The 18,002-nt window shown below is 48.2% G+C and overlaps 1 protein-coding gene across 2 annotated transcripts in view; it reads left to right on the top strand.

The window, feature by feature from the left end:
- The first annotated feature begins 6,752 nt into the window (after positions 1 to 6,752).
- The window catches only part of UBXN6 (UBX domain protein 6), a 277,263-nt gene continuing 266,013 nt past the window's right edge, over positions 6,753 to 18,002 (top strand). For both annotated transcript variants that reach the window (XM_029614529.1, XM_029614528.1), the window contains exon 1: positions 6,753 to 6,920. In XM_029614529.1, coding sequence (XP_029470389.1) covers positions 6,838 to 6,920 — 83 coding nt within the window. In that variant the 5' untranslated portion in view covers positions 6,753 to 6,837. The remainder of the gene's footprint in view (positions 6,921 to 18,002) is intronic.

Raw genomic sequence — 18,002 nt, 5'->3', positions numbered from 1 at the left:
GCAAGGTCTGAGCCTTCAGACCTTGCCTTGGCTTCTTGGCTCTTGTGGTTGTTCCTGTTTGTTGTTCCTGATTTGACCCTCCGTGTGTGATCTCTGGACTGGCTGCGGTACTTTCTGGCTCTCGACCCCTGGACTGGCTGCGGAACATTCTGGCTTCTGATCTCTGGACTGGCTGTGGTACTTTCTGGCGCTCGACCCCTGGACTGGCTGAGGAGAACTCTCTGGTACCGTATCTCTGGATTGTCTGAGGACATTCCTCTTGCTTGGATCTCTGAACTGTGTTTGTCTGTTCTCACGACCTGCTGGAGGCGCCAGCTTCTGTTCGCACAACCTGCTGGAGGCGCCAGCTATCTGGATTATATGACCTGCAAGAGGCGCCTGCATCCAGATCTTCACTAATCACCGCCAGTGACCCTCGGAATTGGCCTCGCCTTCCGATGGTGGGACTTATGTTCATCGCCGGACCAAGGGTCCACCTCTCAATTCGCAACAGGATCGTTGTTGCAAGTAGCATGGATTGCCGAAGCAAGCCCCATTGGAGTTCCTTGCTAACTCGTTTGTAGTTAGCAAACAAAGACCTTTTAAATTGAAAACGGATGATGTCACTACGGCGGGATGCCCCCGAGGTTCGAGCACTTGCTGGTACAAAGTCTGGAGCGTGCGTGCGCGCCCTTACATCATCGGGAACATGGCGGATCCGTGGCGTCAGGGCAGCCCGGGGATACCGGGACCAAGAGGCAGGGAAAAGCCGCGGCTGCATCTGTCCGTCTAAGCCAAAGGGAGTTGCCACAAAGGTAGAGAGGGTGGAGCGAGGGCGAGAATAGGCACGAACGCAACACATATTGTCTAATAAAAGAACTAGTGTGTGTCTGTCTCCTACACTGAGCCTGACCAGTGGTCCCTCTCGGGATTTCCCCCGAGAGCGTGGTCACCTGCCACTGGTCCAAGGATCCACCCACAACTATTCTAAATAACTACAGATTGCTAAATACCAGCTTTAACAGAGCTTTCTGACAGATTGCTAACTCCCAGCTTTCTCCACAGAGCTTTGACAACAGATTGCTATCTCCTCTCGGAGACCATAGCAGATTCACAAGAGATTGCTAACTCCGCACAGAGAACACATCAGATTGCTAACTCCGCACGGAGATTCATGACAGATTGAAACTCCTCATGGAGATTCATGACATTCTCAAAATCTCCAGAGTCATCAATTGGACATCGCTAATGTTCTACAGAGATTAAGAGATAACCAACTGTATGCCAAATTAGAGAAATGTTCATTTCATCAGGAATCTGTTCCCTTTTTAGGTTATGTGGTATCCAGCCAGGGGTTCCAGATGGACCCACAAAAAACCAAGAGTATTCGGGACTGGCCACAACCTATTGGGCTTAAAGCTCTGTGAAGATTCCTCGGATTCTCTAACTACTACAGATCATTCATTCATCACTATTCTACCTTGACTGCGCCTCTTACAGCCATGACGTGAAAGGGAGCCAATCCCTCTCAGTGGTCTCCAGAAGCCGTGACCGCCTTCTAGGAACTCAAAAAGGCGTTTCTTCAAGAGCCATGTCTATGCCACCCAGATCCCCAATGACCTTTCATCATCGAGGTGGATGCTTCGGACGTTGGAGTTTGTGCTGTCTTTAATCAACATAATGACACCCACACTCTACATCCCTGTTCCTTTTTCTCTCTGCGCTTCTCCCCTGCTGAGCAAAACTACTGGATAGGAGGCAAGGAGCTACTAGAAATCAAATTGGAGTTTGAGGAATGGCGCCCATGGCTCGAGGGAGCACAACATCAGATAACGGTGTACACCGATCACAAAAACCTTGAATACTTACGTCATGTGCAACGCTTGAACCACCGACAAGCCCGCTGGTCCTTATTTTTCAATTGATTTGATTTTCTATTGAAGTATCACCCTGCGGACAAGAACACCCAAGCGGACACTCTCTCCCATTCCTTTTCACCGGAGAATGTCCCTGATACTCCGCGCCATATTATTGACCCTACTAGGGTACTTCAATCAGCGACCCACACGGTCCCCCTGACACTCAGGAAGAAAATTCTCAAATGGGCCCATGACTCGCTGCTTGCAGGTCATCCTGGACGATCCAGAATGCTGACCACTCTACAAAGATATTACTGGTGGCCCTCCATGAAAGAAGATGTACGGGTCTACGTGGAGTCATGTCCTACCTGCGCAAGACAGAAACCACCGGCCGGTCATCCCTGGGGTCTGCTCCAGCCTTTGCTTGCTGCTAGCGAACCGTGGACACACATAGCCATGGACTTTATTGTCAATTTACCCATGTCCAACGGCAACAACACCATCTGGGTCACTGTAGACCACTTTTCTAAATTGGCTCATTTTGTGGCATTACCCGATTTACCATCAGCTCCAGAATTAGTGAAGTTATTCATCTGTCACGTCTTCCGTCTGCATGGCATGCCAAAGCACATCCTCTCTGACCGAGGGGTTCAATTTACAGAGAAATTCTGGAGATCCCTCTGCAAAACGTTTGACATATCTCTGGATCTTACTTTAGCTTACCATCCGCAAGCCAACGAACAGACAGAGAGAACGAATCGTACACTAAAACAATTTATCCGGGCCTATGTCAATTCCAGACAAAGCGACTGGTCTGAGTTGCTCCCCTGGGCCGAATTCGTGCTGAATTCCCATCAGTCAGCTTCAACAGGATCGTCTCCTTTTCAGCTCGTTTATGGACGTCAACCTCTACATCCTCTTCCAATGCCTCTGTCAGTATCATCTCCTGCTGCCCAGGATTCGGCGCAAAAACTGCATCAGCTCTGGGAACACACTAAAGAACTTCTCCAGGAAGCTGGGCAAAAGGCCAAGAAGTTCTATGATGCCCATCACAGAACAGCTCCACAGTTCCAACCCAGAGACAAGGTATGGCTTGTCTCTGGGTTCATCTGCCTAAAGCTGCCTTCTGCTTGATTTGCGCCTAGGTATATTGGGCCTTTTGCTGTACTTCGCCGCCTGGGTCCAGTCACGTACAGCCTACAGTTACCATCCTCTCTTCGAATCCACAATGCCTTCCACATCTCCCTTTTAAAACCGCTCATCTTGTCGGAATTCTCGAGGAAGATACCTGAACCTCAACCTCTCACTGCAGAAGAGGACATCACTTATCAGGTGGAAGATATACTTGATATAAGGAAACATGGAAGACACTGGGAGTACCTCATATCCTGGGAAGGATATGGAACTGAGGAGAATAGTTGGGAGCCTGCAAGCAACATACTCGACAAAGAGTTGATCAGACAATTTCACTTTTCACATCCTAGGAAACCAAAACCTCCGGGGAGGGGTCCTAAGAAGGGGGGGTACTGTTACGCCCGACAGTCGCAGATGGCTGCGACCTCTCATGCTCACCTCTTTTTTCCCTGCACCGTCAATCCTAGGAAGAATGGCGGCCTCCGCTAACCAACGCCAACCTCCCCCGGCGTCCCCAGGACGGCATGGGCGATGCCGACCGCCATTTTGTCTCCGGAATCACCTAGGGCGCGCGCGCACAAGGGCTTCCCTTGTACACGTCATGGCGGGAACCTCAGGGGCATCCCCTCCCGATGACGTCAACTCGCTGCTGTACTTAAGCTGAATGGCCCTCTGCTACTACGAGTTAACAAGGAGTTCTCCTCATTGCTGAATCCGCTCCACTCTTGGACTTCCTGTTCCAGACTTGCTCTTGGCATTGGATGCGCTGGGTACCTGCTCCTTGGGGGTCCTTCCACGTTCCTGGCTATCCGCTCCTCGGAGGGCCTTCCCGGGTCACTCGCCTGGAACTTCCACTATGAGTACCTTTCTACAGACTTCAGCGATACCAGCTTTACTGAAGCTTCTCTGTGTGTACCCCGAGCCTCGGGCCACTACCGTTCCTCTTCAGTAGAAGTTGTTCCAGTACACCCTGTGCTGCAGGGTATTGCCATACCAACTACAAGATCCACTTCTGGGTTCCTTCACCTCAAACTGGTTCATCATCATCTCCAGTACAGTCATCCTCGGCGTACCCTGCTCTGCGGGCCACTATCGGATCTACACTTCTGAAGTAATATCTACTCGACTAAAGGGACTTCCTGGCGTACCCCGCTCTCCAGGCCACTACCGGATCTTCTCATCTTTGGTATCACCCTGGGCATACCTATTGCTCAGAACTGTTCCTTTGCAGTCCCCGCTCTGCGTTTACTTTTCCTTCCTCCATAATAAAGTCTATCATACAACTGTGTCCTACATCGCTGAGACCACGGCCATCGACAGTGAGACCCACAGGGCTCCTCCCTGTGGGTGGAGACATCTCTCATCTCGACCCAGGGTTCACATCTGTACAAAAACATAACATTCCTGAACCCTTGGCTTGCGGTTTGGTTTAACGCCAGCTCCGGAGCTGGAGTTAAATTTGCCACATTACAAAGTGTGCGTTGGGTGCCCAGCGATTTTCTGCATTGGGGGGGGGGGGGGGGGGGGAGGGTAATAGCTACATGGAATTTACATGTGATGAGCATTAATGGCTACATGGCTGTTTGGACTCACTAATCTCCTTATTGCATCGGGTGCTAGTCTAGTGCATCCAAAACGTGCATAAAGCTGTCCACTAGGCTGAGTGCACTTTATTGCATCGGCCCCTCAGAGTGTGAATGTGGTGGACAACAGATCCTGTCAGGGGAAAGCCACCTGCTGGATACTGGTTTGAGTTTTGTGTTCAGGGCAGTGGGTCTCAATGGGAAGGAAGGAGGCAGTGCTTTGGGGGGGGGGGGGGGGGGCGCGGATACAAGCACTGTTTATATTAAAGAGTGGAGAATCTCTTCTAGCTTTACACACACAATAAACTTGTAACACATGTTGGGCACAATAACTAATTGCAAGAACTTTTAATGATTCTTGTTGATGGAAACACACCTCTAAAATGTCAAATGCTTAAGTTAAACAGTCAATTACAAAAATGTTACAAGTGATTTTTTTTAATTTTAGAAGCAAAATCTAGGGTAGGGAGACTTTCTTAACTCAAGGCATTCGTGCAATAACAAATTCCAGTCTGAAAAGAGACCAAGGTGGTCTTGAAATCTCATGTAAATAATTCTAAAGCAGGTTAAAATCAAAGATATCACAACCCCTAAAGAATCCAATTTGTGTGTTTTGATGCACTTTTCCAAGTCCTGGAGACACTTGTCAAACACTAAGGGGGTCAGTTTTCAAATCGTGATGGGCCGTTATCCCATGTGATAATGCACGCGATAACTAGCGTATCGCGAGTTGAAATTCAAATTAGGGAAAGGGGAGGAGTCTGGGCAGAGTTTAGGCGGGGTTAAGGAAAGTTAGGGGCTTGTAGTGCTGCAGATGACAATGTATTGCACATTATCAACCACATTACCGCCGGAAATAGCTACAGCTATTTCACTGGTGCTAAGGGGGCAATAGTGTACAGCGAAAACGCACTGCTGCGATGAGGCCGCCTGCTATTGCCCCCCCTCCCGCCTCTTTTTTCCCAGTGGGTCCTCATTTTGAAGGAGTTCAATTTCATGGACCTCCGAAGACTGAACCTCTCGTCTAACCCTGCCAGTAGTGAAACGCACAGCCATTTTTACTTTACTAATATTTGCAACGCAAACGGCACATAATGCGTAGTGACGCAGTTACGCACTAACATTTAGTGTAACGTAACTCCGTTTTGGAATAATAATTTGTATTGTATTAATACGAACGTCGCTGTAAAATGTCTAACACGTCAATTAAGTGACGAAACAATAGTCTGATCATAAGCTACACCTACTAGAGGACCACGCTAGCTAATGCTTGTTCAGCAGTTTGTAAATTGTTTGTTCAGCAAAAACCAGAACGCATGTGTGAAAGATAAGAGTTGTAAAGTGCATAAAAGTTTGCTCCTGAGGGGGCGTGGCATGCAGTTGTACTGAGCCTTTGTCTTAGCTGCATCTTGCTGGCAATAAAAGTCTATCTTTACGGATCAGTTGTCTGGGCCTCCTTACTGGCTAAAAAGAGACGGTTACAATTTCACTATTATTATAGCGAAATGATAAATTCTCCAGTAAGGGCCTGATTTTAAAAACTGGGGTTTACTCGAGTAAATGTTTTTTTGAAAATTGCTACAAGAGAAGTTACATTTATGGCCATAACTTCTTTTGAAAATTACCCCCTTAGACAGGAGCTCATTACTACTGAAAAGTCTGATGCCCTAAAGGATATTTCCTCCCATTTGGGGCACGTCCTGCTAAGCATTTTTCCCTCATAAACACACATGGGGAAAATCATCCCTTTAATATATGGCCCCTTGTGTCTATGGGAAATAAAAAAAATAAAATTTTAAAAACGCTTAGTACATCTGGCCCATATTGAAGGACCTATTACAATATTTAACATAGAAATAAAGCGCTGGATCCCCTTTCCCCAAGCCTCATTTTAATTTTGAAAATAATAAAATTAGACCCTCAACCCCCACAAAATGAAGTGACAGAAGAAAACAAACTACGACGTCATCAGCTGTAAAGCTAGTCGTTTTATAGAGGTCATTTCTGACCTGCTCCTCCGCAGCTTTTAAACATGTAAAAGGAAATCAGAAGCACCGAACTTTCGTTTGGTCCCATCTATGCAAGCCTGAAAAAAAATAACGACAAACAAGATCAGAAGGTACCGCAGTTACTAGTCTAGTAACCCGCGCTGTCCCTTTAAAGAGCGTGTGTGTGTGCCTCACTTCCGGTTGGAGGGGCAGCTCTTCCGGTTGTTTCCATTTGCAGGTTGTCGCCAGCTTTGGGCAGGGTGTAGCCTGGGAATCGCCTTCTTCGCAGTAGCCATGAAGAAATTTTTTCAAGGAATTAAGACCGACATGAGGTTTAAAACAGCTGGGCCTGGCCACAAACTGACGGAGGATGCCAGGTGAGGGTGACCCAGGGAGGTAGCGGGGAAAGTGCAGACAGCAGGTGGAAGGGGATGAGAGAGGGTCCAGATTGGTGATGGCGGTGAGAGAGAGGGAGGGCACAGATTGGCATTGGAAATAGGGTTGCCAACTGGCTCCAGATGTCAGAAAAGGTTGATTCCGTCCTGCATTTATCTCACTGTATGCAGGGACTTGTAGTCTTGCTCTTTCAAGGAATGACAATAGGGAAGACAGATCGGAATCAACCTATCCGAAAAATCTAGAGCCAATTGGTAATCCTAGGTGAAAGTGGGGAGAGGGAGGACACAGATTGAGGGTAGGAATAGGATGTTACAGATAGCGTGGCAGAACAAGAAGGGATGGCATCGATTAGGAGTAGAAGAGGGTCTAGAAAGGGCACAGACTAATGGGTGAAGAAAGGCAGAGACGGTGGGCACATTACATTTAGGAAACTGAGAAATCTGTGACTTATTCTAAGAGCATGATCATGATACTTATCACTTGCCCTTAGTAAAACCAGTTTCTCTTTAAGTTCTTAATAGTTAGCTTTGCGTGTATGCTTGGTTTAGTTTTACGCTTTTATTTGCAACTGCCATGCAATGTGCACTGATTGATAAACCAGTCATGTGATATGTCGCTTAATGCAACCTTAGTGAGTGAGAGCAAAGACCAAAAAGGTCCAGCTAGTCTGTCCAGTAAGTTTTTAAAAACTATTATTTTAATTAGATTAATAACCGCTGCTGCTCTGTGCAGACTACTCCGAGGCCTTTTGTTATGGGTAGTAGCAGCTGGTGCACACAAGGGCATCATTTAAAAAAATGTGATAGCAGGTGTGATAGCAGTTATGGCCTACTTATGAGAGAGAGAGTGAGCACTGTAAGAGGGTGACTATAACTCCTATATATTTACCATTGTCAAAGGGCACATTCATCTCTGGGTGGGTTTTGAGGGAGGGTGGTGGTGTTACATTGCTCTTGTTTAGGGCACTACAGACTCTTGCACCAGTCCTGCTCCCAAGCAGTACTATAAACTTTTAAGTGTAAGAGAAAAGTTACCCATGCCTCTTTGTCCTGCCAGACCAGAAACCTGTGGGATTCTCCCTCCCACCAGCAGAGGAAGGCAGAGTGCAAAAGTTTTCCTCTCTGATGTCACTACCATAAAGGCTGGCCCAGCAGAGGGAAAGCCAGTAGTCACTATCTCCAGCAGATGGTATGAAACACAGATGTCACTAGGCCAGCAGTTTGAGGAGTGGTCCTTGGGAAACGTCCTTCCCTAAGCTCACTTTCCCTAGGAGCAAGGGCTGGGGTGGGGAGCCCTTCGGGATGACAGCTTCTATAGGTCTGCTGTTCCCTCCCCAGGGCAACCAGGTGTTTCGATCTCCTGGTTTTCCTGCTGAAGTTGCCTGTAAGTTTAAAAAAAATAAATAAAATGGAGAAGTAGCTCGGCCCAAAGCTTTCATATCATGCCCCCAGGTACTGGCAGGGGGAGGAAATATGCCAGTGGCAAGAAGCAGGCCCTGGCAGAGGAGGGGGCGGGGTTGGGAGAGCTGAGCAACATGTGCCAGGGAGCACATAGTTTCCAGTGTTACTACAGCTAGCATTGAGGGGGTGGAAGCATTCTTCTGCAGCATCGGAGGGTGGGGCAACCCTAGCTAAGTAGCACCAGCAACCAGAACCCCTGGGAGAGGAGGTGTCAGAATTCTCCTTGGGCTTCATTTTAGCCATGCATCAGGCCTATCTCCAAATGGAAGACAGGACAAGGCAGCATCCTTGGGAGAGAAGCCCAAACTGCAGTCAGACTGGGAGGATTGGAGACCTGATGTAGAAACCCAATGGGGGTTAGAGAAGGAAGAATATTCTTGTCAGGAGGAGGTTTTAGGTGAGGAGGAATCTGAAACTAGGGACGCAGCTGTTCATTTGTTTAGAGCAGAAGAACTAGGTGCCCTGATTTTGAAGATCTCACAAATCCTTAGTCTGAAGGAGGATATGCCCAATGCCAAGATGAAGGGCAATCCCATCCTGACAAGGATGAAAAAGCCATGTAAGGCCTTTCCCATCCATTTGGTAATCCAGGAAATTCTGACAGCAGAGTGAGAAATTCCAGCCTCTAGGCTTAGAAGCCGTAGAACTATGTAAAGGCTGTACTTGATAGAACAGCGGGATAAGAATAGACTTCCAAATCTGCCTAAAGTGGATGTAGCAAAGAAAACTATGATTCTAGTGGAGGGTGGCGCAGCCCTTAAAGATCCCCAGGACAGGAAAGTGGAGATGCTGTCCTCCAGGCAGCTATCTGCAGGGGCTACATAGCCAGGGCCCTTTTTAATCTGGTTTTAGCAGGAGAGCCAGGGTCCCAAAGAGGCAGAAGCCTCGAGGAATAGGGCGGATGTGTCCCTAGTGGAATTTGCAGCAGCTTTTGTGGCATATGCTATCTATGACCTGATAAGAGTTTCAGCTAAATTAACAGCAACAGAGGTCATGGCAAGGTGGCTCTTATGGCTGAAAAACTGGGTGGCAGACTCAGCATCCAAGACCAGGTTAGGGAGGCTACTTTCAGAGATGACCTAGAGAAAATGGTCAAAGACTGGGGAGGAATAAGGCCCCAAAGGTTGCCGTAAGAGAGGCCCAGAGGTTTCACAAGGGGGGGGGGGAATTGGAGACAATGGCACAGGAAGTATAGATAGAGAGGTGATAGAGGTCAGATCTCCCACCCAGTTGGGATCCCAGCCCCCCTTAATGACAAACATGCCAAATGACTGGGAGCAGGCCCTCTCCATGGTTCCCCAGTTAGGGGGCAGGTTGCAGATCTTTTATTAGGAGTTGGCCAAGGTAACAGAGGACCTGGATATAATAGGCAGAGGGTATCACCCAGAATTAAAATGCCCTTTAGGAGATTCCTTCATTTCCTCCCCATACAAGGCAAGTAGAAGAGAGGCCGTCCAGCAGATGTTGGACAGGTTAGTCCAGCTCTAGGCCATTAACCTGGTACTGCCCGATCAGGAAGGCACGGGAGTATACTCCATTTATATCTTAATACCAAAGAAGGAGGAAAGTTTTCGGCCAGTCCTGGACCTAAAACATTTTTGCATGGAGTCACTTGCTACAGTAAAGTTGGCCGTAATGATGGGGGAATTCCTCGCAGCATATCAGAAGCATATTTTCACTTTCCTATCAGGGAGGATTTTCAGCACTATGTGTGTTTTTGAAATAGCCGGACAACATTACCAGTTCAGGGCACACCCCTTTGGGCTGGCAAGGGGTAAGGAAGAGGTAAAAGTGCACCCCCTATCTGGACGACTGGCTAATAAGGGTCGACTCCCTACAGGAAGGGACAGCAAGCAACAGAGAGAACAATTCATGTCCTGGAGAAATTAGGTTGTATTGTGAACAAAGCAAAGAGACAGTTCGGACACTGGTGTATCTGGGGGTGCTTTTCAAAACCAAATTAGGGAGAGTGTATCTAACGGGCAAAAGGATAGAGAAGTTGCAGGAACAAGTCCCACTGCTATATGTGTGGAAGTATCTACAGGTCCTGGGCTCCATGGTAGCAGTGATTGGGGTAGTACCATGGGCAAGAGCTCATATGCGCCCACTTCAGGCACACCTAATATGCAACTGGTTGTCACTAAGTCAACAGTTTGACAAGAAACTCCACTTAACGCCCCGAAGCAAGCAGAGTCTGCAGTGGTGGCTAGACTCGACCAGTGTGACTAGAGGAGCTCCTCTAGACTCCCCACAGTTGACATTAACAGTAACCACAGATGTGAATTGTCAAGGGTGGGTAGCACATTATCAAAGCCAAGCAGTTCAAAGAACCTGGCTACACCAGGTGTCTCTAAGTTCCAAAAACATATTAGAACTAAGAGGAATCAGGTTAGCCCTAGGCCACTTTCTTTTGCAGTTCCAGAACAAGGCAGACCATGTCCACTCAGCCAATGCCACGGCAATGGCCTATATAAACAAGCAGAGGGGCACAAAGAGTGCAGCCCTAGCAATGGAGGCAGCCCTCATTATGAAGGTGGCAGAAATTCATTTCTTGGACATCTCTGCAGTGCATGTAGCAGGAGTGGACACCTTACAGGTGGATTTCCTCAGCCGACGGAAGCTAGATCCAGGAGAATGGGAGCTGGCAGAAGAGGCGTTTGCGCTCTGCCTGGGGCACTCCACAGTGGGATACAATGGCAACGAATACCAAGGCCAGTCAGTTCTTCAGTGGAAGGTAAAAAGCAAGGATCCAGTGGGTGGATGCACTGTCTCAGCCTTGGCCGGCAGATCAGATGGCATACATGTTTCCCCCTGGCTGATAGGCAAAGTGGTCAGGAAGTTCTCTCAACACTCAGGATGGACAGTACTACTAGTAGCACCAGACTGGCCTAAGGCGGTTTTGGTACGCAGAACTGATAAGACTGAAGAAAGCAAAAACCAATTACATTCAGAGGAGTAATAGTGCTCCTCAGGCAAGGGCAATAGCGATGGCAAATTTGGAAAAATTCTCTCTTACGGCCTGGCTATTGAGAGGAGAAGGTTTAGCAGAAGAGGGCACTTAGCCTAAGTAATTTCTACTCTGCTAAGGGCGAGCAAGAGGACCATCTCCTTCACATATAGTCACATTTGGAGTATTTTTTAAGCCTGGTGCAAAGGTAAAAGGTTGGCTCCAATGAAGGCAGAGATTGCATCAATCTTGCAGTTTTTACAGGAAGGGCCAGACAAAGGCTAGCGGTCAACACATTGAGAGTGCAAGTGGCGGCGATCGCATGTTTCAGACGGTCCTGCAGAGGGATCTTGGTGGCCGCTATCGCAGATGTGGTGCACTTTCTCAGGGGAGCAAAGCAGGTGAGACCACCTCGAACGGATATAGTGCTGCCAAGGGAGATGAATTTGGTACTGAAGTCAGTAGCCAAAGCACCGTTTGAGCCCATTAGGGATATTCCCTAAAAGATCTAACATTGAAGACAGTGATGTTGGTGGCTCTGTGTTTGGGTAGAAGGATCTCAGAGTTGCAAGCATTACTTTCTGGGATCCATACTTACCCTTTTCAAAAGAAAAGTTGACAGACAGGCCGGTACCACCTTTCTACCCAAAGTGGTTTCAGAATTTCATCTCAATCAGCACGTCTCTTTTCCCAGGTTTAGGAAGGCAGATTATGTAGGGAAACACAGAGACTTGAGGTTCCTAGATATTCACAGGTGTTTGCTAAAGTACCTGGAAGTGACCTATGACTTCAGGAAGTCGGGCAGGTTATTTATCTTGTTTGCAGGGCCCAGTAAGGGACAGGCAGCATCCAAGGCCTCAATTGCTAGATGGATTAAGTGGCAGCTTACATTATGAAAAACAAACTGGTTCTGGAGGGGCTGAAGGTGCATTCTACAAAAGCATAAGCAACGTCTTTGGTGGAATACAGAGCGGTTATGCCCAGGGATATCTGCAGGGTGGCCACGTGGGCATCCATCCACACTTTCACAAAGCATTATAGGTTGCACCTCTAGGAAAGAGAGGAGACGGGTTTTAGTACAGGGGTTCTAGAAGCAATGCTAGGGATCCCACCTGGCATGAGTGCAGCTTAGGTACATCCCACAGGGTACGGTCTGGCAGGATGAAGAGGAAGTTTCAATTAGATCTTACCTGCTAATTGGCTTTCCTCGAGTCCTGACAGACCAGTTTAGATCCTTCCTGTAAGAGAAGAATAAAACAGATGATAAGTGTATTACGAACTCGGATAAATAAAGTAGAATGTAAGTAGCAAGGGAGCACAGTTGAATACAAAGGCAGGCTGTTCTTCTGCTTCATTATCATTTTTTTTTTCTCTTTCGTTACTTTTTTTTTTTTTCCTGGATCCTTTACTGCAGGAAGTAGGGAACCAGCGTTCTATAGTACCAGGGGAGTTGTCATGGGGAGGACGAAACAGACAAAGGAGCAGGCTGGGTGACGAGCTGATAAGTCACCTTAAAATGCAAAAAAAAAAAAAGGGGTGGTTCAATATATACATGCTTTGGCAATAGACTACTGACTTCTCTGCTGCTAGGCCAGCCTTTATGATGGTGATGTCAGAGAGGAAGCTTTCGCACTCTGCCCCCCTCTGCTGATGGGAGAGAGAATCCCACAGGTTACTGGTCTGTCAGGACTCTAGGAAAGCCAATTAGCAGGTAAGATCTAATTGAACCTTTCCTCATTTCCATTTTCTAGCCCTTTGTCCCATGTCCTTTAGAATTCCATTCTAGTCTTCACCACCTCTTATAGGAGGGCATTCCATACATCCACCACCCTTTCTGTGAAGAAATATTTCCTGTAAGAATACAATTTCAAATGAAACCGCAATGATGCCTGTCTAATGTTAATATAAACTATTCGTAAAGCAGCAACAGGTTATACACTAATTCTCACCCAATGACAATATATTCAAATTACTACATATAAATAAATGATAAAGATTTTATCTTATTCAAAATCCTTTTTCTATCATTTATTATACATGTTGTTTTAAATACTTTTTAAACACAGATCAAAAATACTTATCAATTACCCCTCACACACACCATTCATACCTCCATTTCATTCACACAACATTCCCCAATATTGCACATTAAAATGAAAACCTTGTACAAAATATCAAACTGCATATTGTTAAACACCATTCAATTATAAGTGTTCTCTTATCGGCAGTTAACAATAGGTAAAAGTGTTTGGCTAATAGGAAACCATCATCATACCATACTTATTTTTATAATGTCCGTTCCTTGGTGAATAGCATATACACTCAACTTTTATTATTTTCATGTGCCAAGTCTAAAGAGCCTTGCAACCTCAAGAAAAACTATACTGTGAATCCACTTCTTAATACAGTTCATAATGTAGTGCCATGATCACATGCTGAACTTCCAAAAATACCGCACGAATACTTTGCATCTCAAAATGATCCATGTAAATTAAACTTTAATTGTAAACTGCCCAGCTTCCAAAAAAAGCAGCACAATACTTTACATCTCAATGTAGTTCATGTGGTTAGACTTTCATTATAAATTGCCCGATGCCATGGCGTTTCGGCGGCGGCTTTCCTGCCGCCTGCATCAGGGGACTCCTCTGACTTCCAAAGTTTTTCGGATACCTTCAAGGGCTTACTGCAGACCAACATCGGAATTTGACCAGCTCGTTGGTGCTAGCGTGCTCATTTTAAACTTGACTTTCAAACCACAGGCATTATACAAACATTCAACACACTTCAAATGGTTAGACACGCAGCAAAAGGTCCAAGTTGACAAATTTAAATCTTTAGTGGCTGCCGATAAGAGAACACTTATAATTGAATGGTGTTTAACAATATGTAGTTTGATATTTTGTACAAGGTTTTCATTTTAATGTGCAATATTGGGGAATGTTGTGTGAATGAAATGGAGGTATGAATGGTGTGTGTGAGGGGTAATTGATAAGTATTTTTGATCTGTTTAAAAAGTATTTAAAATAACATCTATAATAAATGATAGAGAGATTTTGAATAAATTAATGATAAAGATTTTCTTATATGTAGTAATTTGAATATATTGTCATTGGGTGAGCATTAGTGTTGTTGCTTTATGATTAGTTTATAAGAAATATTTCCTGACATTTTTTCTGAGTCTTCCCTCTTGGACTTTCATATAGTGACCCCTAGTTTCACAGCTTCCTTTCCATTGGAAAAGATTTGTTTTCCTAGCATGTAGCAGATGGACTCAGGACCAATGGGTATAGTGTACTCCTGCTAGCAGTTGGAGACGGATCAGATTTCAATCTGACGTCAGCCCCTAGTACATATACCCCTGCAGGAAGTGCAGCTCTTCAGTATTTTCCGTCTCCATAGCAGTTAGGGACTATCTGCATGCTCTCACAGTGTTAGATCCAAATTTTAAAGAAGAAACCTACATGAAGACAAGCCCCGCTCTCCTGCAGTGATACCCTCTGGTCCCTCCCCCAGTTGAGATTCCCAAGGTGATTTCCGTGGTCCCTCTGAGGTAAGCCTCGGTCCGGCGGCCGAATTGCAGTGAGGACCTAGCCCCCGATCCTCGGGCGTGGCTGAGAGGCAGCGGGTGCACCCTCGAGCGCAGCGGTGAAAGTATTTGCCCTCTTCCCCCCCGCAGCCGGAGACTGCCCGGGACGAAACCGGGAAGTGCCGAAGACAAGGTAAGGTAGAAATCTTCTGCTTGAATCTGGTCTCCGAGGATCGAGGAGGAGCACAGGTCACCGGCCGGGACCAGTGCCACCGGGTTGATCCGCCCTAGCTGGGCCAGGCCCCGGCTATTTCCAAGGGTCTACCCAAGTGAAGACCCTCCGAGGGGGGTCGCCATATTGCCCGCGTGCTCGCCGTCGCCATCTTGGCCCTATTCACCGCGCCGTTCCCCCCGAGCGCACAAAACCGAGCTAGGCGCACAAAGCACTTGTGCACATAGACTTACACACACATGAAACCTTGTGCGCATAAGTTGCACGCACAGAGCTGGGCGCATATATACGGCTGAACGCACAGCTGCGCGGACAAATCACAAGCTCATCTTGAGCGCACCGGAGCGCATATGAGTTTACGCGCCGACAGCCACGGCACCACCAGAATCAGGGATAAAGGCTCAAGGCCTCTGCCCAGCATGCCACATTAGAGCCGCACAAAGCGAGGAGGCCGGCGCCCTGTGCACACAGTGTGAGGAGGCCCTAGGACAGGGGTCAGAAACCTATGGCTCTTTTGATGGCTGCATCTGGCTCGCAGACAAATCTTTAATAAAGTAAAAATCTAACAAAATCCCCCACCCTCCTGACGCCCCTCAAGACCTCCAAAATTAATTTACTACAACCCCCACCCTCCTGACCCCCCCCAAGACCTGCCAAAAGTCCCTGGTGGTCCAGCGGGGGTCCGGGAGCGATCTCCTGGACTTGGGCTGTCGGCTGCCAGTAGTCAAAATGGCGCCGACGGCCCTTTGCCCTCACTATGTCACTGGGGTCGACCAATGGTGGCGGTAGCCCCTGTGACATAGTAAGGGCAAAGGGCCGTCGGCTGCCAGTAATCAAAATGGCGTCGACGGCCCTTTGCCCTTACTATGTCACAGGGGCTACCGCCGCCATTGGTCGACCCCAGTGACATAGTGAGGGCAAAGGGCCGTCGGCGCCATTTTGACTACTGGCAGCCGACAGCCCAAGTCCAGGAGATCGCTCCCGGACCCCCGCTGGACCACCAGGGACTTTTGGCAGGTCTTGGGGGGGTCAGGAATGTGGGGGTTGTAGTAAATTAATTTTGGAGGTCTTGGGGGGCGTCAGGAGGGTGGGGGTTTTTTGTTAGATTTTTACTTTTTTATTAAAGATTTGTCTGCGAGCCCTGGACCCCCGCTGGATCACTAGGGACTTTTGGCAGGTCTTGGGGGGAGGGGGGTTTAGGAGGATGGGGGGTTGTAGTAAATTAATTTGGTAGGTCTTGGGGGAGTCTGGAAGGTGGGGGGTTGTAGTTAGTATGGCTCTCACGGAATTACATTTTAAAATATGTGGCGTTCATGGCTCTCTCAGCCAAAAAGGTTCCCGACCCCTGCCCTAGGAGATCCAGTTCAGGGCCAGTCCCACCCAGGGCCAAGTACTAGCTCCTCAGGGAGTACCCTGGACCTAGCAGATCCCAGTGGGACCTCCCCACAGACAGGGACCCCAGGGAACCGGCGCCCCTCAGCTTAGATCCAGCGTCAATCTCATGGGTGGAGTTCTTCAAGGGGATTCACGCCCTTGTTCAAATGCAAACTGAACCTCCAGCTGGTCAGCCACATGCTCCGCCGGAGAACCCTCAGGCCCCAGGTCCTTCAAGGCCTAGGCGCAGGCTTCCGCCACCCTGAAGCCCCACCTATGGGGACTCTGACATCTCTGAAGAGGAAGCTGAGCTCCTAGAAGAGGGGGAGCTCCCTCCGGGGACAGAGCCCCACCGAACCATGAGACGCTTCTTCACAAAGGACGAGCTCCCGGACCTGGTCACCCAATGCCTGACGGAGCTCACTAGCCCGGTACTTCGGGGGAACCTAAACCGAACCCCCTACTGGAGGGTCTTCGTCAGACCTCTCGCCATTTCCCTCTGTTACAAGCAGCACAACAGCTGATTGACCTGGAATGGAATGCCCCGGAGTCCACATTCAAAGGGGGACGAGCTTTGGCAGCCATGTACCCCCTGGACCCGGTGACCAAAGATCTTCTTGCATGCCCAAGAGTTGATGCCATGGTCTGCGCGGTCTCTAAGTGCACCACTATCCCAGTAGAGGGAGGAGCAGCGCTCAAGGATGCACATGACCGGCGTCTGGAATCCATCCTCAAACAGTCATTTGACGTAGCCGCTATCTCTCTACAAAATGCGGCCTGCTGCACAGTGGTGACACGTGCCTGCTTATCCCAAACCAGGAACAACACCCCGGGAGAAGACATGGAACCAGCAGTATCATTCCTCGTGGATGCTGCCTCCGACCTAGTGAGTACAGCGGCCAGAGGAGTGCCATCTGCGGTGGCGGCCAGAAGTCAACTCCGAAGCTGGTCGGCCGATGCATCTTCCAAAATGCGCCTCACAAGGATGCCCTTCAAAGGATCCCTCCTGTTTGGCAGCGAACTAGAGAAATTAGCCGACAAATGGGGTGAGTCCCCAGTGCTGCGCCTGCCGGAGGATAAAACGAAGAGAAACCAGCGACTCTTCCCCAGGCCCTCCAGGGGCAGAAGTTCACAGCGCTTCAATCCTTACAGGAACAACTGTCAAGCGCCCCGCCCTACGAGCAGGAACCAGTCCTTTCGGAACAAGCACAACAAGAGGGGTACCAGCTCAGGTACAGGCCCCAGCCGCACCCCACAATGAGATTCAGCCGACCCGTCCAAGGGAAGAAGCCATAGGGGGCAGACTAGCCCTATTCTATAGCAGATGGGTCGAGATAACTTCGGACAAGTGGGTCCTAGCCATTATTCGGGAGGGATACTACCTGGATTTTCTTTGTACCCCTCCGGACAAGTTCATGGAGTCTCCAAGAGGGCGGCAGTGGAAGCTACACTGTCCAGACTACTGGCCCTCGAGGCCATAACCCCAGTGCCTCCACAAGAAATAAATACTGGACATTATTC

This window comes from Rhinatrema bivittatum, chromosome 8 (assembly GCF_901001135.1).
Source record: "Rhinatrema bivittatum chromosome 8, aRhiBiv1.1, whole genome shotgun sequence".
NCBI classification, from domain to species: Eukaryota; Metazoa; Chordata; class Amphibia; order Gymnophiona; family Rhinatrematidae; genus Rhinatrema; species Rhinatrema bivittatum.
Note: the sequence above shows the minus strand (reverse complement) of the source record. Positions and strands in the feature narration are given on the sequence as shown.